This window comes from Canis lupus, chromosome 13 (genome assembly GCF_048164855.1).
Source record: "Canis lupus baileyi chromosome 13, mCanLup2.hap1, whole genome shotgun sequence".
Lineage (NCBI taxonomy): Eukaryota > Metazoa > Chordata > Mammalia > Carnivora > Canidae > Canis > Canis lupus.
The window spans coordinates 17,298,585-17,319,695 of record NC_132850.1 but is presented as its reverse complement, the minus strand read 5'-3'; the positions used below and the strand labels follow the sequence as shown (position 1 = coordinate 17,319,695).

At 55.2% G+C, this 21,111-nt stretch overlaps 1 protein-coding gene across 19 annotated transcripts in view; it reads right to left on the bottom strand.

Moving 5' to 3' along the window:
• Nucleotides 1–293: 293 nt before the first annotated feature.
• Nucleotides 294–21,111, bottom strand: part of ERI3 (ERI1 exoribonuclease family member 3) — a 127,963-nt gene continuing 107,145 nt past the window's right edge. For 17 of the 19 annotated variants that reach the window (XR_012005557.1, XM_072772510.1, XM_072772511.1 and 14 more), the window contains one exon: nt 294–825. Coding sequence is in view for 16 of the 19 variants with exons in the window: in XM_072772510.1 (XP_072628611.1) it covers nt 743–825 (83 nt within the window). In the remaining 3 variants the exon portion in view is untranslated. Of the gene's footprint in view, nt 826–6,663; nt 7,272–21,111 lie in introns of all 19 variants that reach the window. The other 2 variants (XR_012005556.1, XR_012005558.1) reach the window with 1 other exon arrangement.

Genomic DNA, 21,111 nt, shown 5'->3' with positions numbered 1-21,111 from the left:
TCGCCACACCCACTGCACAGGGGTGGCATTGGAACTTGCCTGTGCAGAGGCCCTTAGCAGCCCTCTTGCCACTGCCAGCTTTGCCCGAACACCTGTACTTGGTTCTGCACTCAAGATGGTTCACACACAGTAGTGGCCTCAGATACCAGCAACTTTGAATGTTGCCTTATGCTCAGACAGTCCCCATGGTGCTGTGCTCACTTGGGGAGGGTCTCCCAGGTACTCCAGTGGCTGCCGGCCACACCGGTGGCCTTCAGCACAGAGCAGCCCCCCAGTCCACACATACCCAGAGCCTTGTTTCCCCGAATTTATTCAGTGGCACGTTCACAGCGGGGATGGGGGTAGACACAAGGTGGGGCCTGATCTGTCCTGGAGCCCTGGGGGCACCACACACCATGCACTACAGATGGGAGGGGGCACAGGGGGGCTTGGTGGCCCCAGCAGAAGCCTGTGTACCAGGGAAGAGGCGGTGAGTGCCTGGGTTCCCCTAGCCCAGGCCCACAATGGGAGGGGCTAATACTGGGCTGAGGTTGAGGGGTTGGGGCAGGGGGGCACAAAGTGTCTGCTCCAGAGGGGCCGAGTGGCCAAGCCCTTACCCAGGGCATAAGCCCACAGGGCAGGCTGGGGGACACTCTGGATGTAGAGCTGTGCCACTCTCCCTTTTCCCCTCTGGTGAGGGAAAGGAGGGTTCTGGGCTGGGCCAAGCAGCTACCCTGTCCTGCCCCATCCCGTCCTCGGCCAATCAGAATGGCTTTGATGTCTGCTTGAAGATGAAGCCTTGATATGCAAGTGTCTTCATGATGTTGGCAATGTTCTTGCAGTCATCTAAGAAGAGAAAGAGAAGACATTTAGATGGGTCCCAGATCCTGCCCCTCTGTGCCCATGGGTGCTCTTAACGTGGGTGGGGGAGGGGAGCAGGCTCAGATTCTGGAGCCACAGGCTCTTAGCCAGGGGTCCTGTCCCTTGGTGGCAGCGTCTCCAGCCTCAGGTTAGGCTTCCTGCTAGGCCGGCAGGAAGTGTCTCCGTGCTGCTCAGTCCCATAATTCATGCTGGAAATTGGCCGGCATGTCCCGCCCCGGCCCCAGCGGTGATGTATGGGCACCGTCGCAGTAAGAAAAAGGCAGAGTAAATGTGTAATTTCTCCCTTGACGGCCCCCGGCCGCTGGGCGATCCTTCTTGTTGCCGCCGCGTGGGGACGGCCCGTCCGCCACACTCCGTCTTCCCGCCACCCGCCTTGATGTCTCCATTTCATTACTGTGCGGCCATTCATCACGCCCACGGCCAGGGTGACTTTGCCGGCACTTGCGTGCGTGTGAGAGATGGGGCCCGGGCCATAATCGCTGGTAATGAGGCACAAGCCTTGGCACTTCCGGGCTGGGTCCTGGGCACCTGCTCCTGCGTACCCCAGAGCGGCGAGGGTTCGCGGTCCCCATACCCTGGCCCGCAGTGCTCCTAGGCGGGCCTGTGCACCCCGGCTGCGCCCTGCCTCTCCACCCCGCTGCGTTCAAAGCTGGTGCTAGTCAGGCGTCAGTCCTGTCTCCAGCTCTATCTTATGTCTGTTCTTGCCGACCCTGTCCCTGTCCCCGTCCCCGCGGTCTTTCCAGCACTGGTCCCTGTGAGAAAGTCCACGCGCCAACTCCTGGAACCCCGGCAGCTGCAGGGGCAGTACAGTACCCTGGGCTTTCAGTATCACAGACACGGGCTAGGACCTGTTCCGATGCCACCAGCAGGAGGTGCAGCTGCCCAACACTTGTCCCCCTACAGGCGGCCAAGGGCAGAAATGGGCCAAGCGCCCAGGGGTCTTCTGTTCCGCTGCCCAGAGCACGGCCGGCTCTCCTCCCACCGCCTCCCGCCTCCCGCCCCCCGCAGATGCTCCTGGGCCGCAACCAGGCCCCCCGGCTGCCAGCCCTCCTGGGATCGATGCTGCGACTGCAGAAGCATTATACTTCCATGTCCTAATCAGGTGCGGGCAGTGGCAAGGTCAAGGTGGGGTCAGGAGGCCTCCGCATCTGTCAAGGCCTAACCCCCTCCACTGAGCCCTCCAGCCTGACCCCGCCAGAAGCTCAGACTAGGAAACAGGGCCCAACGGGGCTAGGAAAGGGCTGTGGTGGCGGGAGTCCCGGTCAGCCCAGGTCCCGCGTCCTTAGCCAGACACGACTGCGAGCCCTGTCACGCAGGGTCCTGGCTCGCAGGCCTCAACGTGAATGTACCCGAGGGGGATGTGGGCTCAGAGAAGTGGACGCAGGACCCAGACGTGGGGACACCTTCCTCCAGGGACTCAGGAAGCCACGAGGGCTGGTCTGCGGCAGGACAGTGGGAAGACGGATGGGAGGGTGGTGGCGACCATGGCAACTCCAGACGTGACCCATCCCCGTGGTTTATGGGCCGGACACGCGCCCCGCTCAGCTGAGGCCCCGTCATTTGTCTCCCTTAGTGCGTGTGCCTGTGCTGTAGGGGTAGAGGGTGGAGGGCGGGGGAAGGGAGGAGGCAGCTGACGGGAAGGGGAAGGGGGCAGGAGGGCAGTGCAGGAGGGCGGGTTGGCCATGGGGCGGGAAGGGTCCGGGAGCAGGTGGGTTTAGGAAGGTCCGCGGGTGGTGATGGCACCGTCTACAGGGCTACGACAGGGTGATTTTCTTCCCAGAGAAGTCTGGCCTTGCCAGGGCACCTCCAATCCTTCCTGTCTCCTGTACTCTGGGGACCACGGCCGCTGTGCATATTAAGAATAAGTCCCCTCGTTATCTGCAATTACCCAGCGGCCACACACCTCATTTCTTCCAGCAGAAAAGAAAATTAGTTTTCTATTGACTTCATCTGGCTCCTCCCTCATTGCCGGACAAATCGCTCAATCTACCTCCCCCGGCCCAAGCGAGTGTGCCCGGCCCCTCCCCCAGGCCTCCAGCCATCCAGTGGGCGAGCACTGACCTCCCACCTGTGCCTGGCCCGGCTGTCCTTGACCCCTGGGCGCTTGGCACCGGCGCTTCGGCAAGCCCCCAACATCGCCCTGAACATCGCCGTCCCCTGCCTGCGCCTCCCCTGACTCCGGAACAGCTCTCTCTAGATTTCCAGACAAACTCAAAACATGCAGCAATGCGCCAATTTCCTTCCCCACGTCTTCACTACCCAGTGTTCCCCCATCTCGGTGAACAGCACCTCAAGTGCTCCCAAAGAAGCCTGAGAAACTGGGCTTGACACTTCGCCCTCTCCCTTCCCAAATGTTAAGTATCAACTGTGGATTTCATCTTATTCATCATCTACTTCCCTTCCTTTGGGCAGCCCCCCCACCCCAGCGAAGACCCCATCACTCTTGCTCTTACACAACCTACCCTCTTTCTTCTCCCTCTAATCCATTCTCTCGTAGCCCAAGTGATCTTACAAATCTGATCACATCCTTGTCTCAATCCTTTCAATGGCTCCTGCTGCCCCCAGGTTCAAGGCTATCCTCTTTTTAAAAGGACTTAGAGCCAAAGGCCTGTACAAAGGGGTGCCTGCTGTCTCTGGTCTCATCTCTGCCATTTTCTACCCCCGATCCCTGTGTTCCAATCTCCAGGAACCACTGTTTTCTGAAAATGACAAGGATAGATCTGTTTCTAGTCTTAACTTTGCCCACTGGCTGTGTACTTGTGGCAAATGCTTAAGTTCCTTTTTCTTCAGGTTCCTCCACTAGGGGTGGCAAGGGACACCACCCGTGTTAACTGTGAGCACTGTGCAGGTGACCCCCACCCCCGTCTTTGTCCGTGCTTTAGGCTTAGAATACTTCCTTTTCTTGGAGGGGAGGCAAGGATGCTAGTTTCTTGGATGACCCAACGGTAGAAGGTATATACTGTATAACCTAAGGCACAGATGACAGGCCAGCACACTTGATGAAACCATCATTCATTCCACGAACTCACACTGACTACTGATCCCATTTACTGAGGTTTCTGGAGTCTAACTTGTTGTAACTGGTCCACTACAAGACAGAGAGGTGGGGGGGAGGGGAGAGGGAGAGCGATGGGGAGAGGGAGAGAGGGAAAGGGAGAGAGAGAGAGAGAGAGAGAGAGAAAGAGACCGACCCAGACTGGGGAACACACTTGTTTCAGTTCACCAAGTCAGTAGTATGGCAGTTACGGGCTTCTAGCCTAGGCTCTTTATCCAGCCCTTGAAACCTCATGAGTCAGTGCAACCTACTGATCAGTTTAAAAAGTTAATGGTGCAGCTAGAAAATGAGGAAATGGGGCAGAAGCGAAGAGAAAAATCTGGGCCTTTTAACAGGCCAGAAGTTCAGAGAGCGAGCGAGCAGCAGCAGGATGAGGCTGGTGACAACATGGCCTCTGGGAGAGTCCTCTGTGTGAAGCACTGGGGCCACATGGCTCAGCAGTAACCCCCATTACCTTCCCCGCCCCCCCGCACCTCTCACTGAGCTAATGAGGTCAACCTGAAGCCGTTATGGTGTAGAATTAGGTAAGGGGTGGGAGGCACACAGCCTTATGCCCACAGGGGAGGAGGCCCCCAAAGTAGATCTTCCTTACCTCCAAGTTCTAGAAGACTAACCTGGTTTTATGTTCCTGCAGCGTTATCAGCTTGTGACAAAATGACCCTCTTGTGTTTGGGGCATTAGTATTCTTTTTTTTTTTTTTTTAAGATTTTATTTATTCATGAGTGTCATCAGAGAGAGAGACAGAGAAGCAGAGACACAGGCAGAGGGAAAAGCAGGCTCCATGCACCGGGAGCCCGACGTGGGACTCGATCCCGGGTCTCCAGGATCGCGCCCTGGGCCAAAAGCAGGAGCCAAACCGCTGCGCCACCCAGGGATCCCGGGCATTAGTATTCTTAATGTCGGAAATATTTTTATATTGCCAAGGCCATAATGGGAGATGTGCAGCCGTTTAAACTCCTCAGAGAGGTGAGTGAGGCTAGCACCTGACAAAGGATGAGCTTGTTGGCTGGGCCCAAGGGGCCAAATACCTGCTTGGCAAAGCTGCCAGTGGAAGGGTGGCTCAGACCACGTAGGGCAGCCAGTGAGGGCTGCGACAGGGCTGACAGGGCAGCGGCCTGAGGCTGACCGGCTCCAGTTAGCTGCACTTGTCTGGGAATTGAACAGTAGAGGGCAGGTGAGCAGGGCCTGGGCGAGGGTGCCAGGCCCTGCTCTTTTTCACCCTCAGGAGGAAAGGGGCCCAAGGGAGCTCCTGGAGAAGCATTTATTTGTGCACTTGCTCATTCAGCATACACGCACTGACACCTCTGTGTGCTGGGTGCACAAGGGCTGTGCTGGGACACAGGCCTGGCCGCACAGACTCCGTTGCTCCCTGCCCTCAAGGAGCTCAGAGGCAGACCTGTAAGTGGTGGGGTGTGAGCAGTGCTACGGGAAGAAGGGGCGCAGAAAAGGCCCCGAGAATTAGGAAAGGGTTCCCCAGAGGACAAAGCCAGGCAGATGTCTGAGGGTGTGTGGGAGGGGGCTGGCCAGCAAACTGGGCTTCAGGTGGGCCGGTGGTCCTGGCATAGTGAACAGCATAGGCACACTGCTGGGGGGAGGGGGGGGGGCCCAAACCTGCAAGTCTAGCAGGTGGGTGGGGGGTGAGGAAGAGGCAGGGGAGTGGTGAGAGGAAGCTGGCCAGGTCAGCAGCGACTGGCCAAAAGACACCCAGCAGGGATCCCTGGGTGGCGCAGCGGTTTGGCGCCTGCCTTTGGCCCAGGGCGCGATCCTGGAGACCCGGGATCGAATCCCACATCGGGCTCCCGGTGCATGGAGCCTGCTTCTCCCTCTGCCTGTGTCTCTGCCTCTCTCTCTCTCTGTGACTATCATAAATTAAAAAAAAAAAAAAAAAAAGACACCCAGCAGACTGCATGCTAAGCTAAGGAGCTTCAGAGTTGATTATTCGGGGACCGACGGGGAAACACTAACAGAGCCGAGGAGGAGGAAGACAGGACCACATCTGTGTTTCAGAATTATCATCAAGCCTTGGAGGGGTTAACCCTGAAGGCACAGGCACCCATTAGCAGACTGTACCACGGTCCAGGCCAGTGGTGGTGGAGATGCAGGTGGGGATGTCGGCGGCATGGAGAGGTGGACAGAGGCCAGAGATTTTAAGGGAAGAGAACGAGCAACCTTAACGGGGGCAGATGAGAGTGTGGGGCCGAGGCTGGGATCTTAGTCCCCACTCGCAGAGGTAAAGCAAATCGGAGGTGGCGTAGGTCTGAGGTGGTGACGACCTCAGTGTTAAATCTTAAGATTCCTATGGGACATTTAAACGGATCAGGCATTTCCTTTGCAGCTTCTAGGCTTTGTATCTCACTGAAAAAGGCCTCCCATATCCCACCGCTATTAGAAAACTATCATATATTTTCCTCTAATGCTTTTTCTATTTAACTTTTTAATCTACCTGGAATTTATTTTTGTATATGGTGAGAAATAGAAGATCTAACTTTACTTTCTTTCCCCTAATGGAGAGCCATTGTCCTATCAGCATTGATTGAACTGTCCGCATGTTCCCCACCCCTCTGAAACGATGCCTCTATTATACATAGAATTCCCTTACGTGAGTCTGTTGGAACGAGGAAAAGAGAATGAACATGAAATGATCAAAGAGGCGAACTGGACTGGAGACCTCAGGGACAGCAGGGTGATAAGCTGCTGACTTTCTGGGCCTGCAAGGGGGTGTGGCCTAAAAGAAGATTCAGACACACCTGAGGCCTCCTCTCCAAGAAGCCCAACCTGGGAAGCACCCTCTCTCAGTGATCTCCAGGAGCTGGTGAGGAACAGGGCCAGAGCCCACGGAGGAGGGGCCAGCAAGGATGGGCTAGGGTGCAGGAACCCCAGCGTGCTGACATTCTAGAACCTCATTCTGTTATTACATCTATCTGTCTGTCTGGACATCGTGGCAGCATCATGCCTGACAGCAAGGGGCCAGTGGGTCAATGCTGGGCCTGCCAGAGGAATAAGTCCCCAGCCCCAGAAGGGACATACTTATACTAAAAAGTTATCTGTTGTGTGGCTGAAGTTCAGATTTAATTGGTTTAATTGGAGTCCTACATTTTTATTTGCTAACCAGATAACTCTTTGCTGGGGGCCAGCACCTCAAACTACAGCTGGATACAATTCAAAGGTACAGCCGCAAATGGCAGCTCAGAAGGAAGACAGGCGCCAAAGCAGTGAATTTAGGACTGAACCAGCAGGGGGCCTTGGATATCCTGAGATTCTGGGTTCGAATCCAAACTCCATCACTTCGTAACTGTGAACTTGAGCAAGTTACCGCGCTTTTATTTCACCTCTCTGTGTCTCGGTTTCTTCTTTTCTAAAATGGGAACAATAATGATAATTATAGCAACTACTTCCCTCAAAGGGTTGTTGAAAAGATGAAATGAGTTTTTATTTGTGAAGTGCTTAAAACAGTGGCTGGGTTAGTGATTATTATTGTGGTTGCTATTCCAATAACATCCAATAATAATGTTATTCCAGCAGTAACACCTTGGTATCCCACAAGCCCCTGTGCCTTGTCCCAGACATGACTCACGCAGTCCCCTTGGGTGCCCAGACAGGGCTACCCTGGCCCACCTGACACCACTCCCAGATATAGACCCCTCTCCCCAGACACGGCTCCCACAGCTCCTTCTGCTCCCCCCCGAGACAGGGCCCTGACAGCCTCTACTCCAAAGTGACCCCTTCTTCCAGCCCCTCCCCTCCGCCCCCTCCGCCCCACCGAGGTGCCTGGAGGTGCCACAGGGCTGATGGTGAAGGATGACGGTGGTTCCACAATAAGGGGAAAAGGCAATTTCATCTTGATTAGCAGGCGATTTCTCTCTCCATAATAAGCGCGCTCCAAATAATTAGCGTGTTTTACGTAATAATGAAATTACAGAAATGCAGTCCACTTATTCAAACAACTCACCATTACCATATTTTTAAATATTAGACTTAATTAGAGTTTATCACTTCAGAGAAGTATGCGGACCGAAGATGTTTTTAAAAAAATCCTCATAAAGTGTTTATTAAGCGCTGGTAAAGCTGGGATAATGATGTGTTTGGAAATTAAGGCAATCAAACACTTACCGCCGCTCCTGGAGGCCGGGCATGGAAATGAGGCCATTACACGCCCATTACCCGCCAGCTCACAGCCACTTGGGGGGCGGGGAGAGGATGTGCCTGGCCGAGAGGGCACTGTGCCCGGAAACGCCTGTGCCAACATCCCACAACAGCCTGGCCAGTAAGCAGGCGTCAAAGCCCTTATGTCACTTACATCACACTTGGCCACCAGAAGCCCAACTCAGACTTGGCCAGGCGAATGACCAGATCGGTCTCACATGCCAAAGCAGACACCCAAGACCAACCCTGATCCAGACTCCCAGGCTGGGTAGGACCTGTGACCTCCATTCAAACCGTAGCGCAGAGCAGGGACAGAAGCCAGCCATCCACTCCCACCTCTGGGCCACACAGGAAGGGCTAGTTATGGTGGGTGAGGAAGGGTCTAGGAGGGACCTGGGGAACTGAGCCCGGAGCCAGAGATACAGAGCAGCCAAGGGTCAGGCCCAGGAACACACCTGGGGACAGACCTGGATCAGGAAAGCAGGCAAGAAGGGTGGTGGGAGAGGGGCTGGAGGCTCCAGGTCCCATTTATCCCAGTGAATAACTAATTCCAGAATTTATAGTGCTGGGTTTTTGTTCTGTGGCCATTTATATCTGTGAGGGGAGGAAATGAAGAGGCAGCGCGGACGCCACATCTTTCTGTGTTATTGCTTGTCTGCCATTTGCAAATCATTATTAATTGTGGGCCCTGGTGGCGGGCTGGGTGGGGGCCAGGCTGGGTACATCCACATAGCTCTTCATCAAGGACCCCAGCCGCTGCCCCAGAGAGCCAATTACCCCGCCCTGATTGGGATCAGATAAAGAGGGAATTTTTACAAATTAGGGAATAAATAGAATTTCCACACAGGGCGCGGGCAGGACCTGAGAGGCTGTAATGAAAAACCATCCGTCACCATCAGCGCGGCCTGGGCACGCAGCCCCGGCACTCCCTCCCCTTGTGGGCCTGCCCTAATGCTCAGGGGCCTGGGTGTACAGGTCTCAGGACACCGCTGCCCGCTACTCCCAACCCCAGGCCCAGAAGCAGGGAGAGGACTTCCCTGGTGGGGTGTCACTACACCCCTTGGACCGAAGAGGCCTAGGCCCCAGCTCCAGCACTTTTTCTCCTGCCTCCTCTTCCTTTCCCTGTCCACCTCTCCCTCTGGATCTTCACAAGGATGACACTGGGGTGGTCGTGAGAAAGGCCAGAGGTGGAGACCACAGGGCAAAGAGCACATGCATGCCCCTACAGCTATGGCAGCCCTGGGCCAGAGCCCCGGCCCCGTGGACCACTCACTCTGGGCTCCCATTAGCGCTCCTCCCCTTGGATCATTAAATATGTATATCTTATTACACGCCTTGTTAGAGTATCGAGCTCTATTGACTGATGATAAATCCTGAGCCTCGTCCTGGCCATAAATTTATCTGGAGATGATGAAGACTCAATAATCTAGTCAGGCAGATAATATCATCGGGCCTTAAAAAAGATCATTACATTATATGTCAGAATTAAAAGTGAAATACGCCGTAGTAACAGGGCGGCTGCTCTGGCCATTACAATGGGTGCCCGCCTCCCCCACTCCTCCTCAGCCAAGGCCCCATCCAGGTAGAGGGGCCGCGAAGCCTTGCCCTCCTCCTGACTCTGGGATGCTACGGCTGGAAGTGCCAGAGGTAGCCAGACAACTAAGGCTGAGTGAGGGGACTTGGCTGGGCTGGGGACAAGACGCAGCCACTGAGAACAGCTGAGCACATCTGCCACACCTGGTAGCCACCTGCCCAGCCAAGCTTCCACCTTACCCGGTCCCTGGGGGTCTCCCATGAGACGATCTTCTGAGGGTCCCTGAGTGGCTCCAGCAGGAAGGTGACAGGGCCCTACCCCTTTCCAGAATGGCCTGACCAACCAGGGTGGATTTTTTTCCAAAAATGCGAACCCTGGGAGACAGATAGGTTGGGCCACTTGCCAGTACCACCCAGGCCCCTGTGGCCTGGCCCCAGACCGATGTGCCAGCAGCCTATCTGAAGCCTAGCAATCCAGACCCTGGCCACCTGCTTCCCAAGAGACCTGCTGTCACCGCCTCTACAACCTGTCCTTTGAGAAACTCGCTGCCAGCTCCTGGTTCTTTGACCTCAGCACTGACGGCTGTTTCTACTCTATCCTATTTCCACTCATTCCCACAGTTACACCTTCTACCTTTTTAACATCCTCCACTGCTCTTCCTTTGAAATATTAAATCCAAATCTCCCTAGTTACTGACAATAATACACTTTGCTTTCATCTCGCTGGAACCTTGCAACGTTACCACCTCTACTCTCCCCAGGTACCCCAGCCGCCGCCTCCCTCCACTTTCTCCCCTACTTCTGGTCGCTCACCCAGCAGTCATTCCCTTGCTGCCCACCTGCCAGGGCCCCTCCTCCCTCGCGTGACGGATGAGGCCTCTGGGTCTGAGCCTCCCACCATCATCCTGTCCCCCTGGCTGCTCATTGCATTCTGGCAACGGAGATGGGAGGCTACGTTTGCTGAAAGCCCTTCAAGGAAAACTTCTTCACTCTTATGAAGAGAAACACAAGGAGGAGACAGTCTTTTACATTCTGCCTCATGTTCTCATGTCTACACATCATGTCTGGGACTGCAGAAGCCACTGTCCGACCATTAGGGTAGTCAGCCTATAAGGAACATGCTGAAGATAAAAGGACAGAAAAATGGGAAAAGCCTAAGTCCTTTATGACATTGCTGAGGTGGTGAATTAACTAACCCTAGGATCACCTTATCTCCAAACTTTTGTGAGGCAATAAATCCCATTATTTAAGATATCTCACACTGGGTTTTCTTTTTTCTTGTAGCCAGAAGCATATTAACTGATACAGACTGTAAAGACAGGAAAGAGAATGACATAACAAATGGGCCCTATAACATAAACTTGGCTGAAGGGAGGCGGGAGGGCAAAGGGCAATGAGGGCGCTGTTATTTCAAGCCAGGAAGTTGGTAACTCTTGTTATGCTCTCTTGAAACATTTGACCAAATTGTTTCCTGCTCTATCTCAAGACACAGGCCACTAAAAAGGCTAAAAGAGTCAAGTTTTGATGGGAACCTACATGAAAACAGGGAAGAAAACACAACTGAACGAAGAAAAAATTTTTATGTCTCTGGCTTGCGATCTGAGTTGCCTGAAAGTCCCACAGCTTCACAAAGTCATCAGGGGCTCAGACTTCTCCTTTCTGCCCCTCTCAGCATGTCGCTTCCAACGTCCAGGTTACCTCGGGTCCAAAATGGCTACGGGAGCTCCAAGGATCACATCCACATTTTAGGAAAGGGGAAGGAGGAAACACCAAGAATAATGTACTTCCTCCCGGGCAAGTCATTTCCTTTGAAGTATCATTCCCAGAGGTCTCACACCACCTTTTCCCTTTTATCTCACTGGCCAGAACTCAGGGACGTAACCATATCTAGCTGTATGAGGAACTTAAAACTGCAACAACAACTACGGTGTTTTAACTGGGTACACACCGCTGCCCCTGGGTATCCAAGGGCTCCATTTAGTGGGGAAGGAAGACAAAGGGTACTGGGTATGTACCACGCATTCCGTCCTCGCCACATAGCCGGCACACCGCCAACAGGAACCTGGATTCCATGGTTCATCGCCTCAGTCCTTTCTTGCCAATATTCTCAACTGTCTTGCTTCCTTTTCCTTCCATCATCCCTGCCTGGAAAAACCCACACTGCCTTCCTCTGTGCCTGCACCTAGACGGAGTGGGACTAGAGAGCATCACAACCACACAGACTCGCGCCGTTCCTAGAATCAGAGTCCTCAACCTCAAATGGGTGTCTAAAACCGCCCAGCTGATGTCCTGCGAGCAGTGTGCATGCTCTCGCCCTTCCTCCCTGTGGCATCGCCGAACTTTCTCTACTGTCCACTATTCCCAAGTCCCCTACCCCTGAACCTTCTCCCACAGTTTTGCCTCCTATTTCACAGGACACACAGGAGGCACTTTCCTCTCACCTGTCACGGAGAGAGGAGAAGGGGCAGGTCCTGATGGCACTTCTAAAGCCCACCCTCACACCACCTGGGTTCTCCACCCCACTTCCTTTTCAGGGGACTTACGTGACGAGCAACCTCCTTTCTGATAGGGTCTCAACTGTTTTTCTGCACTACTTCTTTCACAGAAGCATGTAAACCTATCAGATCTCTCCCATCTCTAAAAACAACCTCCTCTTAGCTCTTCTACGAGCCTGGTACCCAACCTCTCCTCCTGTTCGTAGCCATACTTCCCCGTTAACGCTCAAGGCCTCATTCCCTCATTCCCCACACTGCATTCTGATTGCCCCACCTGCGTCCCGCTGAACCGCTTTTTCTAATGACCCCTCTGACCTCACGGGGCTGAAGTCCAGTGGCTAAGACGGCCCTAGTGGACTAACTCCTGCCCTGACGCCCTTCTCCCCTGGTTCAGTGACAGCACCTTCCCTCCCTATCCAACTCTTCAGCTTCTTTGCACGCATCTTTCATGTGACCGTCCCTACAAAATGGGTGTTGCTCAGAGCTGCCACTGGCCCCCCTTCTCTCTCTTCTCTCCTTGGGCATACTTACGCAGCCCTGAGCTATATCTACCATAGATGTCCCAGGGATTTCTAAACCTATATTCCCACTACCACCGCCCTGGTCCAGGGCGCCACCACCTCTCACCCAGGAGACAGCAGTGCCCCCGCCAATCTCCTCCAAGGTGTCCTTCTAAGCCACAAATCTGGTCATTTCACTCCCTGTCTTAAAACCCTGCAATGATCCTGGAACAGAAAAAGGACAGCATTGGAAACACTGGTGAAATCCAAATAAGACCTCCAGTTCAGCTGACAGTATAGTAGCCACGTTCATTTCCTGGTGCTGATAACCGTACCGTGATTATGTCAGATGCTAACACGAGAGAAAGCTGGGGAAGAGATGTATATAGAACCTTCTCTGCAATGTAAAATTGATTCAAAGTAAAAATTCTAAGAGTTAATAATTAAAACTACCACCAGTCCAATAGCGCCTCACTGCTCTCAGGATAGTGTCCACACTTCTTTATAAAGTTCTGGGGAATCTTCCCAGGTGTGCCCCCTCTTCCTCCCCCCGCCCACAGTCTCATTTTCCTCACTCTCTTGCTGGACCCAAGTTCAGGTTCTTTTGCTTCTCAGCTTTTTCACATGCCTGTCCTTCCACTGGAAAGTCCCGCCCCTCGCTATCATTTCCTCAAGTGCCTTACCTGGGCCCTCAGGTCTGTGTTAGCGATCCTTCTACGTGTTTCACAGCACCCAATGTTCCTCCACTGTGATGGCCTGTCACCTCCTGCTAGACCACAAACCTGAGGCACTAATGTTACCTGTGCAGAGCTCTCAGTAAACACGTATTAAGTGGTAGAAAGAAGAACTGGAAGAAAAGAAAGAGGGAAGGATGCAAGACAAGATCACGGCCCTGACATCCGTTGCCCGAAGCCTAGACATGTCCAGGCCCTGAAAATTAGTCAAGGTCCTTGTCTCCAGCTTCCAAAGTGCTGCAGGCTTCACCACTTTCCCCACCTCCATTCCTTCCTACTCTCTTGATTTCCCCCAAGACCTGCTGGGCCAAGACACTGGCTGGGACCTGAGCTCTCAGCAGTCTGGCCACCAGTCTGGCCAGCAAACCGAGGCATCTGGGGTGGCAGCAGCAGCGGTGTTGGGGCTCCCCAGTGCTAGCAGTGATGCCCTGGAGAAGGGGCTGGCTCTGCCTGGGGACTCTGCGAGGGGAGCTGCCCTCCCGAAGCCCAGTCCCACCTGGTAAATATTTCATCCTCAAGCTGCTCAGCTAATCCCTATTAATTTCAATACCGCCGCCTTGCCTGGCTCAGCTCCCAATGCATTATTTATCCCCTTTGTTTGTTTGTCGCTAACAGGTGGGCCCCAGCGGAGGCGCTGACTGGGGACAAGCCCACTCCATCACAGTGTGGCTGTGAATTAATCATGAGGACTAATGGGAAGCACCTCAGCTCCAGGCACTGCCCTAGCTGCCTCCCCCTGCCCTGGCACCCAGGGGTGGGCCAGGGCCACTTCAGCCCAACTTGATTCAAAGCAACACATTTTATTTACTATCTGCCTACATGAGTCAGACATAAGGTTACCCTTTGGGGATACAAGCTGAACAAACAGACATAAGTTCCTGCCCTCAGGGAACTTACAATCCAGTTGGGGAGACAGGTGTTAGACGACTATTTCTTAATTAGGATTGTGAGGAAATGCTGTGCAGGGAAGTGCTGGGTGTTAGGAGGGTGTGCACAGGGGAGGACCTAACCAACTCTAGGAGTCAGGGGAGGCATCCCTGGGGAAGCAAACTTTGAGCTGTGCTCTGAAGGATGAGCAGGAAGTCATCAGGGCAAGGGATGGGAATGGGGGGCTTCCAAGGGCCATAAAGGCACATGGGAAAGCCTTGAGGTAAGAGAAGGAATGGCAGTTTCCGGAAAATAGGGGAGGGCCTTGTGCTGGAGTACACAGGGCGTGAGGAGAGTGGCTTGAGAAGGGGTGGGGGGCAGGGCCCAGCTCAGGGGTGCTCTTCTCCCTAAATGACTGGCGCTTGTTCCTGGTGGATTACCACGGACTCATCCTGTCATATGTCCTCTGCTGACTTGAGCAACATCCCGATTTCTTGACCTTTTGCTTGTGGCTCCTGAGAGATTGTCAAGATCATTAACCCTCAATTGCACAGATTAGGAAACTCAGATGTGCATTCAGCCTGGGGGTTATGAGAAGGCCTGTGTGGGCCCCTCAGTGCCCTGAAGCTCAGGTGTGCCCATGGCAGGACAGGGCTGGTTCTGGCCCATTGACTCTACGCGGGGACCAGGCACAGGGCTGGGAACAGAGCTGCTCCCAGCCAAGAGTGCTCACGTCACCTCCCAGGAAGGAACCTCCCTCAGCTCTGAAATCCAGCACTGCACTGGGCACCCAGGGGCCTCAGCAAGCATCTTCTGAAAGACTGAACAAAAGCAAATGCCCCTCTATCCTCCACAAATATCTTTTCCACAGACACTCTTCTCAAAAACTTCTACAGAGATGGAAAATAGACCAATGAGCCAACTGGTACTCAGTGGGAGGTTTACAGTATTTTCAGGCACATTACCTCCTCCCTCCTCACCATAAGCCTGGGAGGTAGAAGTCACCATCAGCCCCATTTTAAAGAAGAAGAGACAGAGGCCCAGAGTGGTGAGTGACTTACCCAGGACCACACAACCTGGGAGTGATGAGCCTTGACTAGAACGAGGTCTTCCCGTTTCCAGGCTCCTGGCTTCAGCATATCCATAGGTCTGTCCCCCTCTGTGCCTATTTCCCCAGGGATCTCCCTCGGTAGCTCCAGGGACCCGAGCTCTCAAGAACGATCCCAGAAGGACCCCCCCTCGTTTATGAACCAAATGTAGCTCCGCCAGGGCGGAGGCCTCACTGTGCATATGTCAGGGTTTGTAATTCTATTCAAAGTGGCCACTTTGAAAATCCATATGTCTCCAGGCTCCCTGTACATCATGGTGTCAAGTCCTGGAGCAGAGGCATCCATCAGCACCTCCCAACGCCATGGTCTGTGTGCCCACGTGCCTGTCCACACCGTGTGCCCGTCCCTGGCTCCCAGCTGCCGTGGCAGTGCTGCCCGGCCCTGCGCAAGAGCTCACACTGGCCTGGCTGCCTGGCCCAGCGGTCCCCTGGCCTTCAGGCTAGTCTGGCTGCTGGGCCCCACCCCTGCCCCAAGTGCCACCTCTGCCTTGCCTTCTTCTCTGCTCTTGGAGCTAGGCAGCCAGCACGGAGGCAGCCTCGATAACTCGCTAACGTGCTGCCCATGCTGTTCTTAAAAATTTATGACTGTGCAACATGAAAAATCCGGCTGAGGAGCCGTCATTAGCGGCGCTGCCTCCCTCCCCCACCAGAGCCGCCCTCGTAAATTGAGATTTATGGCTGCAGCAGGCGGGGTAGGGGCGTGTGCAGGCGGTGAGGATGTTGTGGGGGAGACAGGGAGACCGATGAGAGAGTGGTGGGGCCGGGGGCTCCCCCCTGCGGCAGCTCCAGTTTATCACAGTCTGCGGTGATACCCACGGAGAGCAAGGTCAGGTCTGGGGGGTCGGCCTGGCACAGATGCTGGATCCTGCCTCACAGAGGGGCTGGAGGGGGAAGGGCCTATCCTGTGCCAATCACCGGCTCCTTTAGGTGGAGGACCAGATCCCGAGGCCTGAGCAAAGGCCTCCCAGGAGGATGATTTGAGAAGGAGGAAAGTTGGAGCTAGGGAGGAAGCATCATCCTTGCTGGAGTCACAAGGCCTACGCCCTCAGAGCCAGTTTCTCTAACCAGAAGCACGTACGTTGGGCTGGGATTGTGGTATCCCACCCTGAGAACTGGAGAGCAGGCAGGGAGCGGGGCAGAAGGGTGCCAGCAGCCTTCCCTCCCGCCTCCTTTCTCTGGTAAGGAGGGTTGGTGGAGAGGACATTAGAGGGGGGAGTGCAAGTACTAGGCCTAGGCACAGAGCCCCGGCTGGGGCCAAAGGGGAGGTGATCCCACAAGCCACCGCCCCCTGGTGCTCCCCTCACGCCCCCCATCACAGGCCCTCCCTATTACCTCCCCGCTGCCTCCTCCCCTGCTCACTTAGCCCTGTCAGCCAGGCCATTATGAAATTGGGGTTTCATTTACAGACTAATTAAACATTACAGCTTGTTCACAATTACAACGCGGGGATGAGGGAGTAACTAATTACGGAAGAAATGAGCTAACATTTATCTCTGCTCCCACCCTCCCTCTCCCCACTGCCCCCCCAGTCTGGCTTCCTCCCACTCTCTGGTCAGTACCTGCTCTCTAGGCTGATATCCTGGGATGGGGGACTGGAAGGTCTCAGCACCCACCCACCCTGGCCACAAGATCCGACTGCTGTTCCCAGACACTCTGGGGAGGGGCTGAGCTCCCAGGGCCCTGCTGCAGGAGGCGGAGCCTTAGTGGGTGTGATAAAGTAAGGGACCCTGTGATGCTATGTGTGACTAGGACATTGGGGTGGGGGGGACGACACACGCTCTACTTTGGTGTGACAGTACCGTAGGGCTGTGTGGCTTTATGTAGCTTCCCCTTGCAGGGCAGGGTTTTGGCGTGATTGCTGCAGACAACTGTTTGTGTGATGGGGTAAGCGTGTGAATGAACCTACCCTCACCCTCAAACCCCAGACAGAACAGAAAAGAACTAGGTGGCTGTAGGAGGTGATGGTCAAAGCAGCCCTGGGCCCAAACCTCCACTGGGCAGCCCTATTCATTTCGGCCTCAGAAGCAAGAAAGGGAGCAAGGTTACCCTGTTCCAGGGGCTGAGCTCATCCCTGCCCTCAGGTTGGTCCTAGCCTCTGGCCAGATGCCCCCTGGGGCCCAAGAAGCCTCCTGGGGGCCTGGGGTGCCCCCTGTGGGCAGGAGTCCTGGGGTCTGGCTGGCCTGCCGCAGAGTTTAATAATAGTAACAGTGAGAGTAAGCGTTTCCATCCTTCCTGCCTTTGGGCAGAAGAAGAAAGGAAAGAGGAGGGAGAGGAGGGAGTGGAGGGAGTGGAGGGAGCGGGCTGAAGGGAGGCTTTGAGGCCTCAGAACTCACATCAAACGGCCGGATCTGGGCCTAATTGTCTGACCCCTGCCCCTGCCTTCAATCAGCTCTGCGGCTCCCCGCCCGCCCCTCGCCTAACTAGCAGCCATGTTCTCCTCATTAGGACAAGCTCCCCTTGCACACGTGTCCCCGGACATGTCCCCAGCACTCTCAGCTCCCAACCCTGCCTGGTAGGAGGGTACGGTGGGGACCCAGTTTTGGAGGGGCCCCTGGGACAGCGAGACCCTGTGCCCCCACAGCTGCCTGGACTGAGCTGCTCAGCCCCTTTCCTTGAGCTGCAGGGGCCTGGATGCCACATGTGGGGACAGATCCCTGGGCTGGCTCAGCCGCTGGGTGCGTTCTGTCCTCTGTGCGTCCTTCTTGCTACAGCCCGACTGTCTCAGACACACTGCTCCTGACAGCGGGATGTGTTTGAATCCCGTCCCTTTTGGTCTGGCTCAGCCTGGCAAGGGGTCTGGTCTGGGTCACGGTCTGTGTTCAGAGGCTGGGAGCCGAAGGAACGGGGCTGCCCGGCGTACCAGGGTGGTTCCCTCCGCGGGCTCAGGCACACTAATGCGTAGGGCGCCCAGGGCTGCCGCCGCCGCAGTGAAGCCCAACTTGGTGGTTACAAACTCTGACCTTAGAGAGACATGCATTTACATCCCGGCGCTCCCACATCCTGGCTCCGCAGCCTTGGGTGAACAGTAACCTTCTCGAGCTCCAGTTTTCTCACACCCACTAGTGGGGACAGCCCCTATCTTACAGGGTTTGGGAACTCAATGAGAGGACAGATGTGAACTCTTCTGTACTACATCTGGCACTCCGCAAATGTGGAGGGATGCAATCCAGACCAAGCTGCCCCCTCCACAGGCCACAGCCCCACTTTGCCCAGGTGGGGTCTGGACCCTGGTCAGCAGTGTCCAGGGCAGGAGGAGCTGTGGGGAAAGGTCCAGAGCCCTGCAGAAGAGGACAGCAGTTCCCAGAGGCACAGCTTATACCAGGGGCGGAAGCACCTATGCTGCAGCCTCAGCCTGGGGGCAGGGATGTCACACGGCAGCTTCAGGTGGCAAGGGCAGGGCCCAGCTTAGGGACTGCCAGGTCAGCTGGGGAGGTAGGTCTGGGGCTGGCCACGAGGCATGGCGCATCCCAGGAGTACTGAGGGCCTGAGAGGAGCGATGCTGGGAACACGGCGAGAGTGAAGGCTGTCTCGCTACTCATGGAGCTCATTTTCAGGGTACCAAACCTGGATACAATCAGGGGAGGGTTGGCCTGCTCTGGGCCCTGACATTGTCTCTCACCTTAAACCAGTGGTAATGACTTGCAAATATTGATGAAAACGCAAACTACAGAGATTGTGTTTTTCGGGGAGTGAAGGTGGGGAGCGAGGATAAGGAGGAAAATAAACTGAAATGAAGTCCAGTTATCTCCCATCTGTGGCTGCTCCTAATCCCCCAGCCCAAAGGAATCCAATGCAGCCCCTTATCTGCCCTGTCAATCACTCCATCACCGCCCAGAGTGCTCGGTGGGCACCACACGCCTTCACACACACTCAAGCACATGCTCACACATGCACACACACGCACACACCCGTTCCACCGACTCTTGCTCCAACACTCCCGCCCACCCCCAGCCCATTACTCCTCTGAGTAGGAACAGCCAGCACGCAGGTCCTGCCAGATGGATGCAATTTGCATAATATCAGCGGTGGAGGCTGCAAGATCACCAGGGGTCAGGGCGCTGACATCCCCGCACAGTCTATCTGCAAGTGCTAATTTGGCCGGCATTGATCTGTCTTTCTGATTTCTTTGTCATTTACGTCTGCGATGGTTTGACAGGAGATACAGAGAGAGACAAGGGGAGGCCAGGCCGGGCCCGGGGCTAGGAAGGTAGGGAAACAAAGATTGTACTTCCCACTGCATCACACACACAGAACACATACATAAACATACCAGAACCTTCCCCCATCCATCCAGCAATCCACTCGTCCATCTGTCTATCCATTTTCCATCTGTGGTTTCTACTGAAGACTAGAACCTGGTGTCTAGGCAAGGACCGATTCCTCAGATGTCCCCCAGGACTCCAAGGGTGCCAGCTCAGAGAGGAGGGAGTGAGTACCCCTCTAGGTGAATACTGCCTCCAGGCAGGCCCATGCCCATGGAGCCCCTGTGGATGCCTGGAGAGTTATCCATTCTCATGACCATCCTCTCCCCAGCTGCTCACTTTCTCTGGGCCACACCAGAAGAACTAGACAGGAGTAGGGGGTGGCAGTAGTGCCGGGGAAGCACATACTCCAACTGTCTCTGCCCCCTCTTGAACCCAACTTGAGGATGCCCGAAGTGTGGGTAGGGGGGTGGGGGGTGGCCCGAGCAGCGCCTCTCTCTCTGGGACAGCCAGGGAGAGGGCTACTAGGTCCGCAGGGGCCTTTATCAATACTTCACCACCCTCAGGTGTTCCAAAGCCCAGACTGGTTTCTAGCTGATTCTGAAGCCCCCCTGGCTTATAGCCAGAAAGCCTTAGCTCAGATTAGATCTGAATGCTGTGCCCACTGAACCCTCAACCGCCGTCCCCACATTCTTCTGTGCCTCGGGAGAAGGGTTCCCCATCGGGATGGGGCACCACCTGGAAAGCTGTCATGGGAAAAGGGGAAGAGAGGATAAGATTGCAACTCTGGAAAGAAAGAACCCACTGCAGAGAAATGGATGTGGTCACTCTGTCAAGGGAAGCAGGAGGCCTGAGCCTTCCAAGGGTGGAAGCCCCCTCCCTCCCTGGCAGCCACGGTGGCTCTGCCTTGGCCCCACCTCCTTTCTCTCGCTGAAGGTATCGGAGCAGGGTGATCAGAAGGCACTCCCTGCTGGGCAAGAGGGGGGCTGGCGTTTGGTGTGTGCTAATCCCGGGCCTGAGGTCTTCAGAGGGACCTGGGGAACTTCAAGGAGGGGAAGGCAAAGCTGTACTGCAGACGAGCTCATTAGCCGGCACCCCCACCCCCCCACGAGGAGGAAGGCGGGCGGCCCAGGGAGCGTGGCAACAGAGGCGGCAGAGAAAAGGCTGTCACTGTCCTTTCTTCCTTTTGGTACAAGCATCTCCCTGAGCCGACGATTCTCCTGCAGTGACACCTCTCACGGGAGCTAATGAGATCTGTGTCACAGAGCTAATGCGCTCTGACTGGACTCTTGATAGACACCCTACTCCTTCAGGGGAGACCACAGGCCAGTGCTGCCCCCCTGGGCCCAGGCCCCCACCTTGCCACCTGCCAGCCCAGCTCTTTTTGCCAAACCATGCTGGGAAACGAGCTCCTGAGAGTCCACTTGGGTGTTGGGTATCCCTCCTACCATGAGCCTCAGAGAGACCCTCCTCAGGGCCTGAGCAGGGGGGCTAAGGAGCCAGGGCAGGACCACCCGGCTGGGCATCAGGGAAGGTTCCCGTTATTCTCCCGGCCAGCTGAAAATCAGCAGTCTGTGGAGCGTTCCTGTCCCAACAACAGGTGAGATTTTACT